The sequence below is a fragment of the Cyprinus carpio genome, chromosome B1 (assembly GCF_018340385.1).
Source record: "Cyprinus carpio isolate SPL01 chromosome B1, ASM1834038v1, whole genome shotgun sequence".
NCBI classification, from domain to species: domain Eukaryota; kingdom Metazoa; phylum Chordata; class Actinopteri; order Cypriniformes; family Cyprinidae; genus Cyprinus; species Cyprinus carpio.
The window spans coordinates 1,210,132-1,236,178 of record NC_056597.1 but is presented as its reverse complement, the minus strand read 5'-3'; the positions used below and the strand labels follow the sequence as shown (position 1 = coordinate 1,236,178).

The following is a 26,047-nucleotide window of genomic DNA, read 5'->3' as shown; positions in this document are numbered from 1 at the left end:
CCATATGGGGTAGGTAAAGTCCCAGAACAGAATATACATACTACAATATTTAACACATCATATGAGGTGGGATATACATATTACTGTATGTAAAGAATCATATGGGGTGGATAGAAGGTACATAAGGCCACAGAGATGTACAGTGACAAAGTACAAATACATTGTTACTGTTGTTAACTGTAGTTACAGTTTATTTTATACTTTGCTCAAGTATACATATTTTTGTTGACTATTTTTACTTCACTACATTTTAAAGAGAAAATGTTTATTTCTACACCATAAATTTCTCCAGAACCTTTCATGACATTTTTCATTGACATCCAAAACTGGAAAAACGTGAAGATATTTTTATTTTTATTCATTTATTTATTTTTAGATTATTTAGATATTTAGAATGATACACTTTTCAGAATGTCATCACTGGGATTGGCTATAAATACAGAGTGTTTCTTCATGAGCACTTGTTACATGGTTTCCTGGCTTATGCTATATGATTTCCAAATATGATACACTACTGTGCTATGCTACTGTCGCAGTACTTTTATGTGAGGTGTATTAAACAATATTTCATCATTATATGTGTGTGTGTGTGTGTGTGTGTATGTATGTATATATATATATATATATATATATATATATATATATATATATATATATATATATATATATATATATATGTGTATATATATATATATATATATATATATGTATATATGTATATAGTTGCAGCTTATGTTTATTTTAGTATATATTTCTTTGTTTTGTATCTTTCTGTGATGTCAAATATCTATAATGATAACTTGAAATATAATCATGATGTAATAGTTGATTTTTTCATAGCCCATGATTCTAATGCAAAGTTTAGCTGGTTATTACAACTCATTTTCTCTAGTAATGATATTATACTTCTACTTCCTCATGTAAACAATGAATTTTACATTAATAAAGGGCACTTAAAGTACAACATTTCAACATAATATTTACAAATAATGACAGTAGGCTATTACTAAATTGGGAGTTTATGACTATGGACAGACAAATTTGGCATATTTGTCAGATATTATTATTGTATGATTAATTTTTAAATATAAAAATTAATAAAATAAAGTGATGTAGCATCATTAAGAACCAACGTTATCTAACACTGAGCAAAATGATATTTATAAATAGTTCATAATAACCCAAATTAACCCCAAGATTAATTCATGTGCAAAAGAAGAAATTCATACAGATTTTTATTGACTTAAATTAAATGATAACAGTTTTTCATTTTCAGGTGAGCAATCCTTGTAATGATTGTTCATGTTCACATATCGCAGTCTCATCAACCCACCACTCAGCTACAATAATACTTTTACTTGAGAATATTTAAACTGAGCTACTTCAGCTTTACCTAAATCAGTATCCATAAGAGTATCATTTATTTAAATCTGACTATCGGATACCTTCACACAACACTGTAAATTCGTTCGTCTTTACATAAGCCACGCCCCTGCAGGGGTAGCACCGTGCGCGTCCACCAATTCCGCGTGTGTAATCTTCGCGCTGCACGTCCGCGATTTTACGCGCGTCCCCGCGGCTAAACAGGTAGTCAGGACTCGCGCCCACGCATCAGTTCTGAGGTTCATACAGGACACGACACAGAAAACCAGAGAGACAAACACACAGGAAAGAAAACGAGAGACAGACAGACGCCAGTGTAAAAGAGACAAGACGGGAGCGATGACGGCGGCGGTGTTTTGCGGGGCTCTGCTGATGCTGGCCCTGGCCTCAGGCGGGGATGCTGCGGGGCAAGGAGCAGTCTCATTTGAGTACCACCGATATGAGGAGATGCGGAAAGCGCTGGTGTCCGTTTGGCTCCAGTGCCCCTCCATCACCCGCATCTACACTGTGGGCGAGAGTTACGAGGGCCGAGAGCTGCTCGTGCTGGAGATGAGCGACAACCCCGGGATCCACGAGCCTGGTGAGAGATGAGCATTAACCCTGACAGATTATAATACAGTTCCACAGAGCAGCATAGCAATAACTAATGAAGCTCCACAGAGCAGTGTAAGCAAGCATTTTCCTCCGTGTGCCATGTTTATCCGTTCTACAAGAAATTACATTAGGCCATTAATCGATAACAAATCAATAAAGGGGGTTCTCCAATTACAGTCGCCCTTCCAGTGAAATAACCACCTTTGTCATATTGCCATTTTTTTGTATTTATTTCACGTTTTATCCACTTTGCTGACAACAGTGAGCGATGTGATGGGTTCATAAACGAGGCGAAAACAGCCTCTGCTCTCATGGAGACATTACTGAATGGCTTTTGAAATTCATGATTTCAACATCAAAATTTGCGATGAAGCAAACCGGTCTCAAATAGGCCTATTGAAATTGAGCAGGCTTTGCCTTAAACCTTAAACACTACTCTGCATGGTCACAATGGTGTATACTAATTCATTTAATCATTTTGCAAGTGTTTCATGAATCATCTCTGCTCTCTGTGATGTGCAGGTGCACTTTGGTGTGTCTGCGCGCTCACGGAGTGCGCCATTTTGCGAGGGTTGCAGAATTAATATATAATTGCCGATCAATTAAGAGACTCAATTGCAAGGCTTATTGCAGTGCTTCTTGCCAAATTACGGATCCCCGCACATGGAATGCAGGAAAAAAATAGTATGCTAAATCGTGCACACGATTTATAAATCGAGAGAAAGAATTAGTAAATTGTGTGCACGATTTAGCAAATCGAGGGAACGAAATAGTAATCGTGTGCACGATTTATCTGTTTTTTCTTGCATGTCATGTGCGGGGCTCCATAGAAGAGTACTGCAATGAATGAAGGAGCCTTCGTTGCCTAAACGAGGGCCAGTTATACTATTTCCCTGGACAGCTGTCATTATTCATGACTGATTGCTGAAGAATTACAAAGAGCCTTGTAATAAAAACAACATCATCACTACTCACAACAAGAACATCATTACTATGCCACTATAACAAAATAATTAAATGGGTGGATGATTGCGATTTCACTTTTTTAACATTAGTAAGTGTGTAATGTTGCAGTTTGAGCATAAACAATATCTGCAAAGTTGCAGCGCTGAAAGTTCAATGCAAACAGTGATAATGTCTTTTAAAATTCTGGCAGTTTAATGCCTCAAAACTACAACGAGCTTCTTCCCAGGTCCGTTACCTCACAAACCCAGATACAAAGGGGGCGAGGCCATGTTGTGCTGCTTTAGAGAAGAGGAAGAGAAAACTAGGGGTGCACGCAAAAATCAGTTCATATATGAATTGTGATTCTGTCTTCTAACGATTCTAATGGTTTCACAAGTTTCAAAACCAATGGTCTAAAGCAGCGGTTCTCAGTCCTGTCCCTCTCTCCCCCCCTCTCTGCATCTCTCTCTCTCTCTCTCTCTCTCTCTCTCTCTCTCTCTCTCTCTCTCTCTCTCTCTCTCTCTCTCTCTCTCTCTCTCTCTCTCTCTCATTCAGATCGTCAGATCAGCTCCAACAAACTGTTCCATTTATACACTTATTTTCACATAGCAATGAGAAGTATTATACATGGACACGCGTACGGTTGCTTTAATCAGAATAAAACCGTATATTAAAACATAACAGAAGCAGTAGTATTTACAAACAACAGCGTATCTAAAAGTATGAGACAACAACAAACAAACATACCATTAAGAGCCGTGCTTGCACAGGTTCTGCGCGATCCTCTTCATTAATATTCTCTGCATCTCAATTGGACTCAGATTGATAAGCAGTATAGGGGACGTCATTGTTTACAATACAACCAACATTCTGAGCTTGAGGGGCGGGATGTTCAGACGCGATCTAGAGGCGGTTTAGTGAATCACAACACACTAAAAACAAAGCATGAACATATGTTAGACTGCACCCCATAAACACAATCAAGCCTAGAAAAAAAACAGTCAACCACCCCTTTAAGGTTTGAGTAATATAGGCTTAAACATGAAAGTAATATTCATACTATCATTTAGTTTGTGTTGTGTAGGCTGATGTAGGCTACTATGGTTTTAAATCCTTGATCTGAAGCTGTGTGCTAATTAGTTCATTTAGTGTGCTCTATTTAGATTTTGGATTGTACTCCATTTACAGTCTGGAATTAGGCTGATGGATTAAGCTAATCGCTGAACACCTCATACTTAAACCTACATAGACATGCATCAATTATTTATGAGTGTTCATTTTTGATAATTTCTATTCTGAATTCAGAACACGATGTCTGTAACTCAATTCGAGGTATGATATTATGCTTTCATCTTATCTCTGTCAATTAAACACTTTTTTTGTTTGTTTATACAGGCCTTTATATACAATGTCTGTGTGACAATGGCTGTTGTATCATCAGTTTCCTCAGAGATCATTTAACTTAGATAAACCAAGCACCTATCTTAACCCTATAATTAAATTTCGGTAACACTTTATTTAAAGGTGTCCCTGTTACATGTACTTACTATTATATAGTAACACTTAATTATGCATAATTACATGCAAGTAACCCTAAACCTAACCCTAACCATACAGTGAGTACATGTAGTTAATTCATATTACTTGGTACTTAAATGTATTACAATGTAACAAGGATACTTTAAAATAAAGTGTAACCTGAATTTCTTTCGATTAGAATTAAGTTATTAATTAAAATTAGTTAATACATTAGATATCATGAGCTAACAATAATGAACGATAAAGCATTTATTAATCTATAGGTTCATTTTAAAGGGGTCATATGATGCGATTTGAATTCCCCCCCCCCGCCAAAACGGCTTGTTCTAACACGACCCCACATCTCTACATCAGTTTGTTGGATGATTTGCATAACGCCGCCCAAATGTTCACGCAAAGAAAGAAGGGAGTAATTTGATTCTCTCTGTTGCCGCTGCCATGTTGTGGTGGAAATAAACTAATATCCCGAGTTATTCAGTTACTCCTAACAGTACATTTACTATACTGCTAAAAGAGAACCGATGATGGGATGTGCACGAGCAGAGCAGCTGGACTGAGTCTCATGCTGCTGGCCTGGGAGACAGCATAGTATGTTCAGGGGCGTAACATTTCCATCACATGCTTGAGGCATTCGGCCAATCACAACACACTGGATAGCTGGCCAATCAGAGCACACCTCACTTTTTCAGAACGATGAGCTTTGTAAAAATTGATGCATTTCAGAAAGGCGGGGCATAGAGGAGAAACAATAATTTAAATTATGTGGAAAATAATGTTTTTTGAACCTTAAACTGCATAAACACATTGCATTACACCAAATACACAAAATAATGTTCTTTTTATCAACATCATATGACCCCTTTAAATTCTATAGTATATACTAATATATCATTCACATTTCAAATTGTATAAATTAATGAATAAATAAGCTCAATAACAATAACAGAATAATAAATTAACAGTGTTGGGAAGTAGCTAGTTGCTCTAAAATATGAGACACCAATGTTTCACTAGTTTAGGATACAGAATAGGACTCATGCTTATTTGATAATTGTTTTATTTTCTGTTTGGGTTTATGTATATGCTTTATTTTTTAAGATTAACTGTTTTTTCAAAGGCATCGTTGGATGCCAGTGTTTCATATAATAGTTATCCAAAGATTTGATTTCAAAAACAGTATCATAGCTATTAAACTATATCTTGTTGCAAATCAGTATTTAACCTCAGAATGATATCAAAGTAAAAAGTGGTTCTGATTTTGTGGTGGCTATGCTTTCAGTTCACTTATTGCTTTAAATAATTGTCTGCTTTAAATGTTTTAAAATGATTACCACTTGAAAACATTAGAAATTTAGAAAAGTAACTGAAAAGTAATCAAATGTAATCAGTTACATTACCTCAATAAAGTAATATAAATAGTTACACTACTTTCTACATTTTAAATAGAGTAACTTGTAATCTGAAACCTATAACATTTCCAAAGTAACTTCCCTACACTGTAAATGAATAAATAATTTATTTAAATAATAGTAATACAAATTTTAAGAATATGTGTTTCATCAATTATAGTTAATTGACAATTAAAAATAATAACGGATTAACAAATGCTGTAAAATTGTGTATTATTGATTGATCATATCTAATGAATGCCAGTTTAGCTATTAGAGCTCACTGCAGCTGCAGTACCTGAACATATATTATAAAATGACACAGAATATCTCATTTATTTTGATGCTAAAGTCATGCATTGGATTTCTATTATTGACACATTAAAGGGATAGTTCACCCAAAAATTAAAATTTGATGTTTATCTGCTTACTCCCAGGGCATCCAAGATGTAGGTGACTTTGTTTTCTTCAGGAGAACACAAACGAAGATTTGTAACACAAACCGTTGCAGTCTTTCAGTCTTATAATGGAAGTGGATGGAATCGTGGCTACAACATAAAAAATAAAAATAAAACATAAAAAACATACACAAACAAAACCAAATTGAACCCCAAACTCTGCCTGCTGCTGAGAACGCACACAGGAGAGTTCTAACAGTTCAGACATTGCGTGAATCAGAGGTAAAAAAAACAAACCAATCATTTTGTGTCTTCACACATCAATGTATCATCACGAGCCGCAGGTTTTAATTTGGTTTTGATGTGTATGTTTTTACTTTTTTTTAGTTTTATTGTATGGTTTAGCCGTGATTCCGATCTACTTTTATTTTAAGACTGACAGACTGCAACGGTTTGTGTTAAAAATCTTCATTTGTGTTCTACTGAAGAAACAAAGTCATCTACATCTTGGATGCCCTGGGGGTAAGCAGATAAACATAAAATTTTCATTTTTGGGTGAACTATCCCTTTAAGTTCAAGTGTTGATTAAGCAAAACTCATTCAAAGTCTTGTGTTGTGGTGAGTTCCGTGTGTACAAGTGAGAGTAGTAAGACGAAGAGCTGCTATCCTAAAGGTAGGGCCCCTGTTCCTTAAATAGTATGGTTGGCACTCAGTATGTGTGTTTGCGTAGATATGACTCATTGCATTAAGGCTTTTATTGCTACCAGATGAGTTTCCAGCACCACCCACACCCTCTAGCTATGGGCAACCAGCTGCACCTCAGCAGCAGTGTACAGTGTACGAAAGAGAGAGCGGGATATCAAAGAGAGGCCCCGTCGTCGGTCGGGTGCTGCTAGTGTAGAGTGTTACGGCTGGGCAGAAATAGCAGTTGCCCTGGAGACAGATCAGCTTAGCACCATGAGCCATGCGCTTCCCTGTACTCAGTCAGATGAGGAAGAATTAGCGTGCAATGCCGTCTGCCACAGGGACTGGGACGCACTCAGAAACAGGCCATCTGGTGCTCTGATGAGTGAGCATGTGACAGCACCTACTGTATATCAGATACACACATTCACACATATGATAAGATCTGGCCTTTTTACTGCTTCCTTTCAAAGTGTTGTCTTAAGCTTTTCGAACTGATCAAGTGTGTTGTACAGTATATTGATATTAATATAGCATATGCATATTTTCACTTTGCACTTTCCACAAATACACTTTGGTATTCCATCCAACATTCCAAATAGCATTCATTGTTGTAAAAAGTGATTTTATTAATTAGTATTAACTAAATAAATGTCCAAAATGTCATATTTTGCTTTGTTCCACATTTTTTGTACAACCCTAATACTGCATGCATTTTCCCATATGAAGTTTCTCATGTGCTCAAGTTATATTAATTTTAAGTTCATAATTAACTATAAACCAAAATGGGTACTAAGATCTCTAGACCCTAAGTGGTAGCTAAATCCAGGCTAAATTTGCAACCCTGTGGTTCTCAACTCCAGGCCTCGGGACCCGCTGCTCTGCACATTTTGTTTGTCTCCCTTATTTATCGCACCTGATTCAGATCATCAGCTCATTAGGAGAGAGATCCATGAACTGAACTGAGTGTGTCAGATTCAGAAACATTCAAAATGTGCAGAGCAGCGGGTCCCGAGACATGAAAATGTAATCAAATTCTCTAGACCCTAAGTGGTAGCTAAATCCAGGCTAAATTTGCAACCCTGTGGTGCATATTCTGGTATATAAAAATATAATGTAATTAATTTCATTTCATTTAAATTAATGTAAATATTTAAACAGATTATTCACTCCCAAATAAACATTTTGTCATCATTTATTCACTCTTGTGACTTGAGTGATGACAGAATTCTCATTTTTGATGAACTGTCCCTTTAAATTTGATGACTTTTTTGTGGGCAGAGAGCCTATTTGGTGACAGAAAATTATAGTTTTACAGTAGCTGTCTATGGAAGCCATGGAATAAAAGAATAATAAAGGTTATTTTGAGTTTATATTTCAAAATTCGGACTTTTCTTGCAATTCCGAGATTATATCTCACAATTCTTATAATAATAATCAACTCGCCATTCTCTCTTTTCCCCTCGATTCAGAATAATGAGTTTATAGCCCACACTTCTGGCTTTTATCCTCAGAACTGACAAACTCGCAGTTGGTGAGTTAAATCGAGTTATGCAGTCCAAACTAAGAAATCTAAACTTGCATTTGCGAGAAAAAAAAGTCAGAATTGTGAGATGAAATCAGTAAATATTATGTAAAATGTTATAGTTTTAAATAGTATTTCATGCTGTAACTGCAGGGCTAATACAATGGGTCTGCATATGTAAATATTATCTAAACCTATTGTTTAAATCAAATTCCTACTTTAATCATAGCAGGTTTCATCTATAGTCTGTCCATTTAAACATCTGCATTTAGTAGGGCTGGACCAGAATATTCGATTATCGGTGGGTTGACATTCGATTTTCAATTTCGAGATTTGAATATTAAATTAAAAAAAACAAAAAAAAAATTCCCGAACACCTGGCATCCCTCGTGAAGTGGTTCTCATTCGCCCTTGAATATGAATTGCCCATGAGTGAACGTCATGATTCATTTCATATGGAAGAGAAGACAAAAATGCCAAGACCACAACTGTGTGGGAGCACTTTAAATTGAGTGAGAACAAGACAAAGGCAGTGTGCCAAATGTGTGATTTGAAACTGGCCTACCACAACAGCACATCAAGTTTGAAAAATCTGTTAGTACACCTATAGTAAATTGTTGGAGTAAAAAAAAAAAAAAAAAACGAGCTGCTTTTATCCGCCATGTTGATCAGTAATTTTACACATGATAAAAACGTGCACTTAATTTGCTTGGAAAATACTTGCATATACGGCAGTCATAAAAAAAAAAAAAAAAAACGTACAGTAGGCCATCCTAATAATAATTTGACTATATTAAAAGTATTGCTCTTAACAGACCTGTGTGTTTTGTATCACTAGTGCAGTGTCCGTTCTCGGGCTGCCCACGTGACTTTCGGCTCACGCTGTTCTGTAGTTTATAAAAAGTTTATTCATGTCCGCAGCAACACACCTGCCACTCGTAAAAAAAAACGACACTGCACTCCCTTTGGTCCGCAGCAACACACCTGCCACTCGTGAAGTCGAATGGATGAACAGTTCTCGGCATAATAAAAACGCAAACAGACAAACACACAGAGATGTGTTAGAGAGAAAAATAAGTTCAGCGCCCTCCCTCCAAAGCTTTGAATATTCGGTGTTGATTACTACCAAAGCTTCGAAGCTCAAAAAATGATATTCGGACCAGCCCTAGCTTTTAGTTTCAAATGGTGTCTTTGATGACAATATTGTATAAAAATGATTTGCATTCCGATTCTGATGGATCATTTTTTTTTCTTATTTCATGAATTTTACTCGTTTTCTTCCACTTTTTATCAGTGTTTTTCTGCCACCACAATGTGCGCACAGCTGCAAGTGACGTAACTATGACGTCTACTCTAAATTGGTCTATTGGAAAATATGAATAGAACAGTTTGACCTCCTAAGGTTAATAATCACCATTTTCTGAAAGGTTAAGAACCTCTTTTCACTGGCCATTTGTTTTAAAAAAGAAGAATGTCAAGCTCTATTCATGGAAAGTGTTGTATAATTCTATTTTCCACTGTATTGTACATTTTTTGTACAGAAAAATAAGAGCATGTCTGAAGAAACTGAAGCTCTCTGTCTCTTTGTGGTTTTTTGCACAAGGGGTGTGAAGAAAGTGGTATCTTCCAGTGAGCCAAAGTTCATTAATAATACATGCTAGAGGGATTCCACATCTGTTTTCATCTCTCTCTCCCTCTTTTATAGATCACATCATCTGTTCTAGGAGATTATTAGTTATTTTAGACAGGAATATAGTTGAGTCTTTGAACAGTGTACAGCATTCTGCATAGATCAAACCTTTTCTTTAAATCATTTTTATCTCCCCCAAATAACCATCATCTCTGTGGTCAGATGTGTTGTTAAGATGCGTCTTACGTCATACATGGCCTGACCATTTGTGAAATATGTGTGTGTTTCCACTGAAGAAGGGTGCTGAATCAATTATTTTGAATTAATGGTCTCCTTTGGTCAACATAGCCGTGGAAACTAGCGTTTCTTTGACGTTAATGGTACTGTTTGTGTATGTCTTTAAGAGGTTATAGACTTGCGTCATAAGCACACATTTCCTGACTGATTGAACTGATGGATTCATGGATGGATGGGTTTAGTAGAAAGGAAAGGATATAAGAAAGAACAGAATCAAACCTAATGCTGAATGATTCAATATAATGAAATAAATATAAATAAATACTTTTTATATCTGAGGTTGCCATTTTTATATTCAAGGTTTTAGAGAGGAAGAGAGTCTTTGATGTTGTGAGGTTTTGTCATCATCTGGTCATATGAGGATCAGAAAGATTAGAATAAAATCCCTTTCTCCCTTCCTCCTCCTTTTCCTCTCATGAAGATGAGACAGCAGTTTCTGCTCTCTAAGGCTCTGCATTTTTCATCTTTGGGCTCACTGTTCTCTCAGTGTGTGTCGCTCTGGCTAAAACACAGCAAGAGAGATTGTGAAAGGGCAGTCTGCTCCAGTAAACGTAATGCAAATGTGCTACATGTGATTTGTTTTTCATAAGAAAAACATTTTGTCAGTCCTTCCTTTCCTTTGGAATTGACACAATTTTGCAGAAAACCAGCTGTTAAACACGTCTTTATTAAATTACTAAATTTGACAAGTTTGGATATTTTTCCTCCAAGTTTAAAAGGAACCTAAGCTGATTCAGAATTTCAAAAACCCATGCATTCCTCATTACGCCTCCGTTCTGCAGTGTTCACATTTTGTGCGACACTTGGCCAGTTAAGATTAGAAGCCTGGAACTACTCTGTAACTGCATAAATATTAAATATCATTTAAAAAACACAGGCGGATCTATCAATATTAAAGTGAAGAACACCTGCTCACTGCTGTGGCGTCAATAAAACATCTTTATTACATATTATTGTGTTTCTGCGTGCATTAAATGCACATAATGCAAATGAATACTTTTAGTCAGCAAGGATGCATTAAATTGGTAAAATAGAAATCTTAAATTAAAAATGTCTTTACTGCTAAAGACATTTATAATTTAAGATCTCTATTTCAAATAAAGGCTGTTATTTTGAACTTTCTAATCATCAGAAAATCCTGAAAAAAGTATCACAGTTTGCACAACTGTCACCAAATCGGCATTTTAAAAAGATTTCTGAAGTATATAAATAGGCCTATATAAAAATCGAAAACAGTTATTTTAATTGTATTTATTTTTATAATAATACTTCACAGTATTACAGTTGTTATTGTATTTTTGATCAAATAAATGTAGCATAATATACTAAATCTTGCAAAATCGGAAATTAACTCCATCAATTCATGAGATTAATTGTTATTTACTGTATTTATCAACAGTCCTAATGTATATATTTATTTTAGAGCCCGACCGATATGGGTTTTTTGGGGCCGATACTGATACCGATATTAGGTAAAAGTAAAAAGTAAAAAAAAAAAAAAAAGGCAGATATCGATACATCGGCCTATATTCTTTGTGTATATTATATAACAATTCCAGTCAAAAGTTTGGACACTTTCCCATTTGTGTGTCCTAACATTTGACTGGTACTATATATAGAATACAGTATATACATAAACAGAATATATATACATAAACACATGTGGTGATCAAATACTTATAATGATGTGACAGAGTAATGGAGGCAGGGCATTTAACAATTTAACAATAAACTTTATTATCCAAAATGGGTCTGACATCAGTACACTGAACAGTAAAGTTGAAGTTTATTCAACTTTAATTCAATTCAATTCCATTCAGCTTTATTCCGTTGAAGTTTATTTATTTAATGTATTATTTTTTTTATTATTATTATTGTTTATTTATTATTTTCTTAAGTTTATTTCACTTCGAAACATTCATTCATGAATTTGTAGGGGTCGACCGATTATCGGCATGACCTACCATCTTATCCAAAACAAAACATACCTCTGTAAATAAATACAATATAAATTCACGTCTCGCGCACTTTAATGCATTTGAATGTAACGTGTATGTTCCCTGTTACGTAGATATGGCCATTCCAAGTTTCAATGGTTTTCCATAGACTTTAAAACTTTAGCTTTAAAGTGTTTCATCCAGGTCGCCAGTAGCAAACAATGGAGCGCGCTCTGCTGGACAAACTAAGTAATTACACCATTTCAAGCATTTTATCTGCATTATATGTTCTGTAAAAACAAAAAATCATATCAACGGCATATTTGTTGATACCGATATATCGGTGACAGGCTCATATAGGCCCATAATATCGGCAAAACGATATATCGGTCGGCCTCTAATTTATTTGATTGTAAGACCCAATATACAACATACATTGGCTTGCTGAAGGATTTATAGTATGTTTACAAGTTGGTCTGTGATATTTAATATTTATTAAAAAAAAATATTTGAGGCACATACTTGCAAGTATGATATACTTGCATGTTTACCAAACCTTTGGTAAATGCAGATATCTGATACCACATTTAACACCGAGATGAGATGAGTGTGTGAGAGATGGTGTTGATGTTTAAGAATATGTTTAGAGAGAGAAGTGATGTAGACTGTATGGCTTTGAAATGTGTAATTTTAGGCTTTTTGTTTGTCTGTTTCACTGATAGAGTAGCAGCTTTCTCCCTTCCCTGCCTGCACCTCACTTCATCTGTACAGCAGATGATTTCCTCATTACTGCTATCAAAACAGCTTTGCTTTATTTGGATAAGACAAACATATAAAACTGTGTTTCATAATAAAGGGGAAGTTTGTTCCTTACAGTCTGTGTGGGATTTCACACTTTTTGAGTTCATCCTTTGCCCACCTGATGCATTAATTATTTCATTTTGGGACTAGGGGTGTTAAAGCTTTCATTTCTCAAAAACAGTTTGACACTGAAAATTCAAAATTCACAGTATCACTTATGGAATTCACTGTTATAATATCCAGTGTATTACATTTATGTAAAATAGTGAAGATGATTGATTATCAGTTTGACTGACATTTTTATAGATATTGATATTGTAGTCTCTGTCTCTCTCTCTCTCTATAGGCTGTATTATTTACATTTAAAACATTTAGCTGATGCTCTTATTTAACAAAAGAGAAATTTCAAAAACAATTGAACTATTCATAACTATAATGTTGTGAACATTATTATTTTATTTTAATATTTATAATGGATATTATATTTATTTTGTTGTAATCTCATTTGATAAATGATTTCACATTTATATTTACTGCAGAAATAAAACGATAAAAAATGTTCTGTATATCAGATTGTTTTAATTAGTTAATGTCATGTATTTCATCACAGTACAAATTGTGGCAAAATATGACTCATAACTAAACAAACAAACAAAAGCAAATTTAGACAAAAAAAAAAATACAAAAAAGTTGATGTATTTATCTTTAGGTTGTTGATTAAACGTGAACCCGATTGACAAATTCCAAGTATTAGCTCATAGATTTGGTCTTTAAAGTAGATTTTATCTTCACTGTGAAGTGCAGTTGAAACCATATTTATTGCATGATTGTGTTGCTTATCATCAGCTGACATATATATATATATATATAAATTAAAAACATTATATTAAAATTCTATACAGCACATCTTGTCATATGTTAAAAAAATCAAATCAGAAAACACCTTTACTTTCAGTCTCTCACTTTCTCACACACTTTTTCTCTACACACTCATGCACACATTAGACATTTAGACCCACATTTTCTATGGACAGGTCTGGGAATACTTTGCTTTGACGTTAACATCTGCAAAAGAGTTTGGCAGTAATTTAATTTTAAAGTAATTGGAGCTTCAAAGTCTGGTTGTAAATGTGACAGGGACACACGTCCTTATTTAGGAGCTTGAACACACACACACACACACTGTGGATATTCTGCACATGCTGCTCTTTAATTGCGAGATGTAGAATATTTAGATGTTCAGGGTAGGCAGTGAAATAGATGGCTAAAAAAGGCCAGAGCCTGCAAGGAAAACAGCTCTTCCATCTGCTTCCAATCTGTGTGCATGGCAAATAAATGTGCATTCAGTACTGTATGCCTTTGTGTTCTTGCTTAACTAGTGTGTTGGCTTTTCTAAACAGGTCTGTCCAATGTAAACATCTATTTTAGAGCCCATGTCCTATACAGTATAAGGTGCTTAAATATTATATAATGTTTACTGCGCAATGGCAGGTAAACATTGTTTGTGTGTTGTGTATATGTGTAAGCTCTACATTACAATAAAAGGTTTGCTTATCAGCAGGAAGAGTTCTCAGAATGTTTCTGATATTAACAAAGAAAAACGTGCAGTGTCCTTGCCTGGCCTCTGATGATTTGTGCATGTTACCTGAGGGATGAAGTGTGTTTGCATATGTTAGTGCTCATGTTTGAGCATGGGGTTGTTGGGGAGGGTTTAAGTGGGTCAGGGCTTTGTTGTGTGAAAGCAGAGAGGATTCTGGAAGTTCTAAGGATATTACCTGAGCCCATGTTTGCACTGGGTTTAGTGTTTGCAGCAGTTGATATATAATTGTGTTTTTTTGTAAATGCACATATATTTTACCATATATAACCATTCACAAGTGTGGGGCTAATAAGATTGTATTAATGTTTTCGAAATACACCTTTTATGCTTAAAGTTTGTGTATACTGTTTTTATTTTAATATATGTTTAGATTTCATTTTAAGCTGAAATGTCAGCAGACTATTATGGAAGCCTGTTTCTGCCAATGAATAAAAAATAAAAAGGGTAACTTTTTGCAACTTTTTATCTCACAGTTATCTGATACCAACTTGCAATTCTGACTTTTTTCTCAGAATTGTAAGATATAAACTGGCAATTCTGAGAAATGAAGTCAGAATTGCCAGTTTATATCCCACAATACTGACTTTGTTTTTCTGACTTTAATTTCTCAGAATTATAATTTGTATAAAACTTGTAAATTTGTATCATGCAATTGGGAGAAAAAACTCTGAATTGAGAGATATGAACTCGTAATTGCTAGAAAAACGTCAGAATTGTGAGATTAAAAGTCGCAATTACCTTTTTTTTACTTAAAAAAACAACAACTTTAAAATGTATTTTAAAAAATCCAAACTTTTGAACAGAAGTGTACATGTAGTCTAAACTAATTACTAAACCCACATTCTTAAATGCCAAGATAGCATCATACAAGACCATTTTTTCAAGTAATATTTGTAATACTTACATTTTATATGAAACAATATGCAAAACAACTTGTATAATAATATGTTTCATCAGCTAAAATAATATAAAATATGAGTATCGGCACCACAACAGCTTTGAAAGGTGTAATGTGTGTGGGGAAGTTTGATTCATTTGATTACCACAGATTTGAGTTCTGTATTTGCAAAAACACTGTTGCAGGAATACACCTCTGCCCTGTATGTTTTATGTTTTATATGTATATGCCCATTTAAGAAAAACTCAAAAATAAGTATATAAATAAAAAGGATAAATGAATTTTTGTGAATGGGTCCATAGGAATCCATTGATTCTATTCAAATGAATATGTCTTTTATATATTATTCGGATTCACTTGTCTTTAAACATGTATGGACACGTGTGTCTGGAAACATCTGAAATGTCTGGTATGCTTTCTAATTTTACTACTCCATCTGTTCAGTCAATCTAGCATTATCTGTCTGTCTGTCTCTATGTGAGTGTGTTGATCTTGACATCTGACTAGGTGTTCTCGGAGGAGTAATTCTCAGTAAATCCACAACCTAGACCAGAATCATCCAGCACACTCTAGAAACAAGGGGAGACCAAAGTCATTTAAGTAAACAAATAAGGGGAAGTCTAACATCTCATGTAAAATAATAGAATATAAAATAAAACAGCTCATAAAATATTGAGTTTATTATTAAAATATTTAGTAGAAATGACTTCTCATTTACGGCCTTATTGTACCCTACTTGTGGAAAGTAATAAGTATAAGAAAATATTTAATTATGTGTGGATAGTTTGATTATTTTGTTATTTTGAAATGGTTGACTTCATGTAGTGATTTTTTTTGTACTTTAAAAGCCCAACATATGATTATTTTATATCTAATTTTCATTAAATATAATATTTTTATTAGACATTAAATTTAAGTTAAAGTTTTAAGTTCAGTTTTTTAATAAAGTGTCAGTCATTCTATTCGTCTGCTATTTGACCCAGTATCATGATAGTAAAATACATCATACATTTTCTATAATAATTGCTAAATGATGGACAAATTGTCCAAGACATTACGCATGATTGGTTGGTAAGATACTGGTTATGCTGTCATGTGATTCATACAACTCAAATAGTACAGTTCTCTTTTTAAAAGATAATGCTTAAAATAAGTGGCAAGGCATCATTTAGTTGTTATTTTTGTCCGTTCATTTAACACACATGTGCATACAGTGTCGTGTCATTAACTGTGTTTGTTTTTGTGTAATAGGTGAGCCGGAGTTTAAGTACATTGGGAACATGCACGGTAATGAGGCCGTGGGCAGAGAGCTGCTCATTTATCTGGCTCAGTATCTCTGTAATGAGTACCAGGAGGGCAACGACACCATCATTGACCTGATCCACTCCACACGCATTCACATCATGCCCTCCATGAATCCTGATGGCTTCGAGAAAGCAGCCTCACAGGTAAACACACACACACACACCTTACACAAGAAGAAGAATTTAAACAGAATGCAGGTGTATCTTTGGTTTTTGGTGTCCTTTGTTCCAAATAGGCTTAAAATGCAAAATAAAAAGCCTAATTAGGCATAGTAAAGATACATTTCCAAAAGCACAAACATAAAATAACATTTGAAAAGTTAAAACATTTTGTAATTAATGTACACAGTATATTTACTGTTTGTGAAAATTAAAATATTTAATACAATTAGAAAATGTTATTTAAAAAAAAAACTATTTACCATTTATCACGTGTTCTCATATTTCCATTATGACAACTCTTGAAAGATTTTAGCATTGTAATGGATATGATGTATTTAGTCTAGGCTGCTGCTGCTGCAAAGCAAGTACAGGGACTTGCTTCTGCCAATACATATGCTGATACGCTGCTGTGAGTATTTAAGACATAGCAGATGTCTTAAAAAGAGTAGCAGATCTATACAGGTGGAGCTGGGAAAGATGGAGGGTTTCAGTGGAACTCTGAAATGCTCTCGTGAATGCTAAACAGCAAGTTAAATGTTAAGCAACAAGCTCATTTGCTGCGTATGCAACATTACGTTAGTGTAACAGAGACAACAGTTTAAAAATCACTAGCGGTTGAGAAATTTCTGCCGTTTTATTGTGTCCACTGGTACATCGCCTACCCCTACTATAGTACTGTTGTGATTTTTTGCTATTTGCAATGTTTATTATTTACTATTTGCCATACCTGCTATGTTTCCAGCAACCTATTCATTTTGCAAACTTGAGTAATTTGAGTAAGATACACACTTGAGTAAGATAAACTTTTTATCTAATAAGAAAAAATGTGCATAAACTACGATGGAAACACATTTACCGAATAAATTCCTCCATCTCAACATAAAAAAGTCATGTGACTTTGCACTATGAGATGGGATAACTTGACTAGCATCGGACCGATCTCGTTCTCAGCATCTATATGTTGTTATGGTCATTCTGAAATGCCTGAGCAAAGTCTGTCGTCAAAGTATTTCTGTATCATTTTCTTAAACATCTGCATTGCCAAACAGCTGGTATCCACCTCCGAAAGCAATGACTGCATTTATTGTGTTTCATCTGCTCACTTTAAGCTGCACGTAATTTATCATATACTGTATGAAAATGACTATATTCAGTGGCTTCTCCTAGTTTTCTTATTAGGTTGACTAGCAAAAAAAATATTAATTATTAACTTTTTTCCTCTTTGACTCACTTGATGGAAACTGTGCTTTATTTGCAAATGTTTTATGCGATATTCCAGTTTTGCACATAAGTTTAATTTTAATCTATTAATAAAAATAAAATATAAAACCCACAAAAAATAAAAAAACATAAAACACAAAGGGTTGACTAGCAAACAAAATATTAATTATTAACTTTATTAATAATAGTATTATATAGAACCCACAACAATTTAAAAAAATCATAGATAATAACAAGTGAGGTTTCAATTAAATTTTGACCGCTGAACTAAAAAAAATCCCCGGTTTCCATTTAAAAAAACTGTTCACCTTATTTTAGCATAAAGTTTTGTTAGCAGAATGCAGTGGTGCTGATTTCATAACACTTTACTGTGGTTTACCACATCCTTCTGCAGTCTGTACTCACACAAGTGTGGGCTTTGACATTTCACGACACATTTGACATTTTATACATAAGGTCCCTGGACTTTTAGTTTCACATTTGTTTAGGGGAAACCAAAAGATTATTAAATACCTCACTGGGATGTGGTTTACAGTACTGCTTTACTGCTTCAGCTGTGATAAATATCTATCCTGACCACACAGCATACATGCGTTGTCTCTGGGTTTTTCTCTTTGTTTTTGAGGTTGATGGAAAGTCCTGTCCTGGCAAATATGATTCAAATAAAAATATTATATGGGAACTGTACATCAAAAAATGTAACTATAAAATGATTTCAGTAGGATAGAGAGGATTACAGAGGTCACAGATGGGATAAAGTCTTGTGATCATACAGTAGGTGATATGGGTGTTATTTGTATGTTAAAACAGTTACGGTTGTATTCAGACTTCCTCTTTTACCCAAACTCACTTTACAAGACTCAGGCATTTCCTGTAGTGTCTGAAAAATGATGAGTAACCAAAGTGATTTCCTCCTCAGTCTGAAACTTAGGTTCCACTAAGTCTAAGCTGAGTCTGTTCAGCTTTCACCTGTTTGTGTTATGTCTGCCATGCCAAAAAAATTAAACCCCCATTTTTAAATTGCAACATCTGTCTTAAAGCATTTATTATAATTATTATAATTATGAATACACTTTCTTTGAAAAGTTAGGGGGTCATCAAGTTTATTAGACATAGCTGAGTGACTTTTGCTGTTAAGCTCAAACACACACACACACACATACACACACACACACCAAATAAGTACGTTGAAAGTAAATAAAATGTACTTTACTGGTATGAAAAAAACCTTCGTAAAAAGTCTTTAAAAAAATGTGACAAGAAGAACATTAAAAAAAATTTACAATAATAAAATTATCTACAATTTTTAAATATTGTAGTAATCCTTCTATTTAAAGATTGTGGTAATTCTGCTAATGGTATCATTATTATAATATTTATGTGCAGTCTGGTGAGATGAAGGACTGGTTTGTGGGCCGCAGCAATGCTCAGGGGATTGATCTGAACCGGAACTTTCCAGATCTTGATCGCATCGTCTACATGAATGAAAGAGAGGGAGGAGCCAACAACCATCTCCTGAAAAACATGAAGAAAGCTGTGGAGGAAAACACCAAGGTGAGAGAGTATTTGATCAACTATTTGTTAAATATCGCAGCATGGTATTAGTAGTGCTACACATTTTGAAGCATCAGTTTTTAGACTGGTAAAATGTTTTTTTTTTAATTCATTTTTTTATCTGTGTGTGTTACAGCTGGCACCAGAAACTAAGGCTGTCATTCACTGGATTATGGACATTCCATTTGTCCTATCAGCCAATTTGCATGGAGGAGACGTGGTGGCCAATTACCCATATGATGAGACACGCAGTGGTGAGAAACCACATGCATACACAAAAAACAATCACATACATTCATATACATTCTTTAGTCAGTCCCTCCAGGATTTCGTGGAATTTTTTTCTGATTTTTGCAGCCTAAAATGACTGATTTTGATGCGGCTTTTCTCAAAATTTGCAGTGATATTTGCGGCATTTCTTATTGTTTTGCAGTGAAAATATACCACAGACAACATTCTTCTAACACTGTTATGACTTTTCTGACTTCGAGAACCCCTGTAGGTCTTAAGACTAATGTTTGATGACAGCAGCACTAGTGCCATTAAGTTCTACAGAAGGTGGCACCAGCACCTGACAGTAAAGCACTCACCCTAATCGCACATGTACATCTCGTAGATGTCTATTTAATGTCTGCATTTACGTATGCAAGATGTATTTTTAGGAGTGCTTGCTCATCTGCAGTACGTCTCTAAAATGTTTTCTGTCAGATGTCAAATAGACATTTATTAGAATGCATGTAAAACTGCTTCTGAGACATTTATCAGAGTACACAGCAGATGATTCCCAGACCTTTAGCAGACATTTTACAGTTTTAATAAATATATTACATCTGATAAAATGTACTTTTATTACTGTCATTCATAATGTCTAAATATAATTTAATGAATACAAAAATATATAGGCCTATTAGGGAGTGGAGATGGCCTATACATAAGTACTAATCTGCAGCCATCCGCTAGTGGTAATTTAATGTCTTTTTTATTTTTAATACATTTTTGCTCTCCTACATTATGAAACTTTTAGTTTTATACATGGGGGAAACCTATGATAACCAAATATCGTCACATTAAAAATAACTTTCAAATTCGGTAATAGTTAAAGCTTTGAAGTGCTGGGAAACACTCGAAAACATTAGACCATTTCTGCCACAAGTTGTTCCTGTAGTTTTACTGTTAAATCAATGGTGAATGGTGGTGGAGATTTGTGTTTATTGAACAATGTTTTTCCTGGTTTCCACATCAGTGGCGTTTGTTCTGACATCTGTAGCTTTAACAGAATTCTGCACCGAGTTTGAATGCTTTAACAGAGATGTTGATTCTGTGGCGAATTTGACTTATTTCTTTACGCGTGAGAGATCAGCCCGCGGCTCCGGCTCGAGCAGATAAACGGTTTGAGCTGCGTAGCCCAAACTAGTAGCGCGGATTCGTTCCACTTTCGGTTTGTTTATCCAATGTAGCTCTTGTAAATCGGTCACGATGAGAAAGCAAGGCTGTTCATTCCATTTTTGAAACTGAGAAACAACCTTTCTTTGACTGAATGTGCATTGCCATGACGTCACGGGACACGCCTAAGCCCAAATTCTGTGGAAAATTTGCGGCATTTACGAAAATTTGCGAGCTTTTGTGAAAATTGCGGCGTTTGCTTGATTTTGTGATAAATTCAGCGATCGCAAAATCCTGGAGGGACTGTTAAATACAGATTATATAATATAATATAATTGTTTGGGGTCAGTAAAATGTTTTGAAAAAAATTTATACTTATTATTTAACATAAACATTACATTTACATTGGTACAAAAGATTTCTATTTCAAATAAATGCTGTTCTTTTGAACTTTGTGTAAATAAAGGAATTCTGAAAAAAATGTATCACTAAATGTTTCCACAAAAATATTAAGCAGCATAACTCAACAATAATGAGAAATGCTCCTTGAGAACCAAATCAGCATATTAGAATGATTTCTGAGGATCATTTGACACTGAAGATGCTGTAATGATGATGAATATTCAGCTTTACCCTCACAGGAATAAATAAATTAAGCAAATAATTTTTTTTTTTAAATATATATTAAAATAGAAGACAGTTAATTTCAATTATAAAATTATTTCACAATATTACTTCTTTTTATTGTATGTTTGTTCACATAAGTAACTTCTGAATAGCAATAGAATATAATATAATTACACAGTAACCCTAACCCTTATAGACACCTATAGTATTTGCATCATTCGACATAATTTGACCTATTAATAGACCTTTTTTACTAGTTGGGTTCAGAAAATGTTACCAAAAATGTGGACAAAGTACAGTCAATCAATCAAAGTTTCACAGAATTAAACCAGGAAAACGTATCATACAATTTGACTGGCTATTTGTCTATTTTTTTTTCTCTCTCTGTTTGTCCATCAGGTTCTACTCATGAATATAGTGCTAGTCCAGATGATCTGGTGTTTAAGTCTCTGGCTAAGGCCTACTCCAGCTATAACCCAGTGATGTCTGACCCAAACCGGCCGCCATGCCGCAAGAATGATGATGACTCCAGCTTCAAAGAGGGCATCACTAATGGAGGAGCCTGGTACAGTGTGCCTGGAGGTATAATGCACAGCTTCAGGAAATCACTAATAATATATTGTATTAATTGTGTTTATATTGTCAAATCCACTTATTTTTCTTTATTGATCAGTGATCTAGAAATAGTGCAGAATATTAAATGTTTAATTTCAAATTCTCAAAATTATTGTTAATTATTATACACTTTTATGAAATCTAAATTATAATAATTATTTTTGATCATCAATTTGGACCTTGCTGTATGATGCTATGTAATAATATGTCTCATCAGTTTAATATGTCTCATGAGTTTAATACCAGATTTAAAAAAAACAAACAAACAAAAGGCATGGGAATTAATTTGCCTAAAGCTGGTAATCACATCTAGACAATTGTTTGCTTCTAAATTTGTGGCAGCAGTTCGGGGAGGGCCTGAAAGAATCTTCGGGATAAATTGAAATGGCCATTGCAGGCTTCACTCAACACCAATTCCTGACCTCACTGATGTTCTTTCAAATCCCCACAGCCATGTTCCAACATTTAGTGGAATGCTTTCCTGGAATAGTGGAAGCTGTTTTAACGGCATTGGAGGGGATTAATGCAGATGGTTTTGAAATTAATTGTGCAACAAGCTCATATGAGTATACAGTATGTTCAAGTGTCCTCATGCAGTACTTTCGCCATGTAGTGCATGTTAATTAAAATTAAAAAATACAAAGAAAAGGCCACTTAAAGGGATAGTTCACCTTCAGATGCTGATCCACACTGACTACCATACTATGGGGAAAAAAACACTGCAAGTCAATGGGGACCAAATGAAGGTGAACTATCCCTTTAAAGTCAGTTGCAAACCTTTGATCTTTCCTCTCTCTCTCTCTCTCTCTCTCTCTCTCTCTCTCTCTCTCGCTCTCTCTCTCTGTCAGGTATGCAGGACTTCAACTATCTGAGCAGCAATTGTTTTGAGATCACTCTGGAGCTGAGCTGTGATAAGTTTCCTCCTGAGGAAACACTCAAGCAGTATTGGGACCAGAACCGCAACTCGCTGGTCAACTACATAGAGCAGGTACAGCCGAATCCTTTGCTTTCTAATGCCTAGTTTTGGTTTGAAAATGCTGACAGGGAGGGAGATTTGTTTTGACTTCTGTAAAGCTCGGACTCATGAGTCAGGATTAGAAGGAGGTAGTTTTATCCCTTTTGATCCCTCGTGTCCTTCACAGGTTCACAGAGGAGTGGCGGGATTTGTTCGTGATCTCCAAGGGAACCCCATCTCAAACGCTTCTATTTCTGTTGAAGGAATTGACCACGATATGACCACAGGTACACAAACAAGCACATACATACACACAAAGCAATTTGAAAATTATTTTAGTGTTGTCAATATTAGCCCGATTAATTTTTCAAGTTAAACGGCGTTAAAAATATTTAGAACATTTAATGTATGGGTGGAGCAAGTGTTGGCCAACCCACTCACAACTGCTGCTTCAGTCTCTTTTTTTCTTGACAAAATTGCACTTATTTAGACGCAAAATGGCTTTAAGACCACATCAAATGGGAGACTTTACAGACGCACACTCCACTTTACCTCAGCATAGTGTGCTTGTAGCCTGAGCTCTACAATTGCGTGCAAAAATGTGGTGGTGTGCGCTGTAGCCTGTATCATTTAATATTAAAGCACAAATGAAACTATGAGCATGCGTGACTGATCCGCGACACTTTCAGCAGCGGCAGGTCTTAAAGAAATAGCAGCCAAAAAACCTAATAACCCAGCTGCTGTGATGTCTGTTGATCAAAGAACAAAAAAAAGAGGAAATCAATAAATTTTGTAGCTTTAAGGATTGATCTGTATTTCATTTAGAATGTAGTGTTTGATAACTTTATTCAAATTCTATATAGTTCCTACTTGCTGAAGGGCACAGGTAAATATGACATTTGTTATAATGGGTTTATGTGAGGATTGTTTTAAGTTCACTTAAAGGGAAAATTTTGTCATCATTTACTCACCCTCATGTCGTTCCAAGCCTGTTGCTTTCTTATGTTGAACATAAAAGAAGATATTTTGAAGATTGCTGGTAATCAAACAGTTGGTGGTTGCCATTGACTTCCATAGTATTTTTTTCCTACTATGGAAGTCAATGGCAACTAATAGGTGGTATTTTAGCTGCCCAATTATTATTTTAATGTTATTATTATTATTATCATTAAAAATTTATATATATATATATATATATAAACTACTTATCTCTGCAAATTAAGCTGGTTCATGAAGTATTTTATCATAAACATTCACCTTTTACTCTACCACCCAGTTAGGTTTCTGTTGAAAACTTAGTGTGTAGGTCTGCCCTCTTGTGGCCATAATTTTCCACTTTTTGAAATAAAATTTCAAACGTAAATCACTCTCCTTATTTTTTTTCATTAGCTAAGGATGGCGATTACTGGCGCTTGTTGGCTCCTGGTAACTACAAAGTGTCAGCATCTGCTCCTGGGTACCTCTCTGTGGTCAAGAAAGTAGCTGTTCCCCACAGCCCTGCTACACGGGTAAACACAGACCCTCTATTCTCTCCTTCTTTTCATTATATCTAACGCCCTATTCTGACATCTCTCATTTTTCTCGCTCTCAGCTGGATTTTGAGCTGGAGTCGCTGGAAGAGAGGAAGGAGGAAGAGAAGGAGGAGCTCATGGATTGGTGGAAGATGATGTCAGAGACACTCAACTTCTAACTTACACGAGGCAGACGCCATCACAAGCATTATGGGTGTACTATATTTATTGTTGTCGTATGTGTGTGCTCATCAACTTAAAATAACATAATTCAGTTTTTTGGTTTATCTTGATTGTTTTACATTAGAGGCACTGCATTTGAACATATTTACAACAGCCATATGCGCATAAGCCATTCATACATGTTAGCAAAGACAACCAGTGTTAAAGCTGGGCTAAGTATTTGCAGGTATGGTTGTCCATGTAAATATGGATGAATACATGTATTGCCACTAAATGAAATGCTATGTAGGTTTGGTGAAGTGCCCCTAATGTAAAGTTGATCCTATTGCACTGTTTTTGCGATTTCGATCAACCTGGTTAGTGTTATTTTAGAGCATTGTGTATCATCTGCCTGTGTTTCCTGCAGGCATGAAAAGGTTATCACAGATACTGACAGAAAAAGAATCACGGATAACAAAGAAAGTCGATATTGTGGAGGCCGATCTATTACTCTTTTTTAATGTTGTGTTTTACATTGATATTGTGAGATTATTTTGTAGCTATTGTCACCAATCACACCAACCAATCAGAGAGCACTGTGTTGTGATGAATGTACATGTCAGCAATGAATATTACTATTTATTCTGATCTGATCATGACTGATTATGACTGAAGCCAGTGTAGACAGCACTCATTTACACCTGATCACAAGTCTCTTTCTTCAAAAACACTCCCCTGTTTCTAAAAAAAACAATACTCTATATTTTTAATAATGGTGATTATTATAAAAAACCCGTTTCATTTACAAATGCTTTAATAATTATAACGCTGAATATCATATCCAGACAACTCTCCAATGAAAAGAAAATGGAAGAGGTTATCAATTGAACTCCTACCGTATATTATAAGAACTATATAGGAAGATAGATGGTAG

At 34.9% G+C, this 26,047-nt stretch overlaps 1 protein-coding gene across 1 annotated transcript; it reads left to right on the top strand.

Moving 5' to 3' along the window:
- The first annotated feature begins 1,517 nt into the window (after positions 1–1,517).
- Positions 1,518–25,575, top strand: LOC109046543 (carboxypeptidase E). The gene is made up of 9 exons (XM_019064303.2): positions 1,518–1,963; positions 16,871–17,067; positions 19,693–19,860; positions 19,997–20,114; positions 22,270–22,452; positions 23,334–23,473; positions 23,628–23,727; positions 24,830–24,948; positions 25,032–25,575. Exons 1-9 carry the CDS (start codon positions 1,723–1,725, stop codon positions 25,128–25,130), a joined length of 1,365 nt encoding a protein of 454 aa, XP_018919848.1. The 5' UTR covers positions 1,518–1,722; the 3' UTR covers positions 25,131–25,575.
- Positions 25,576–26,047: the final 472 nt, after the last annotated feature.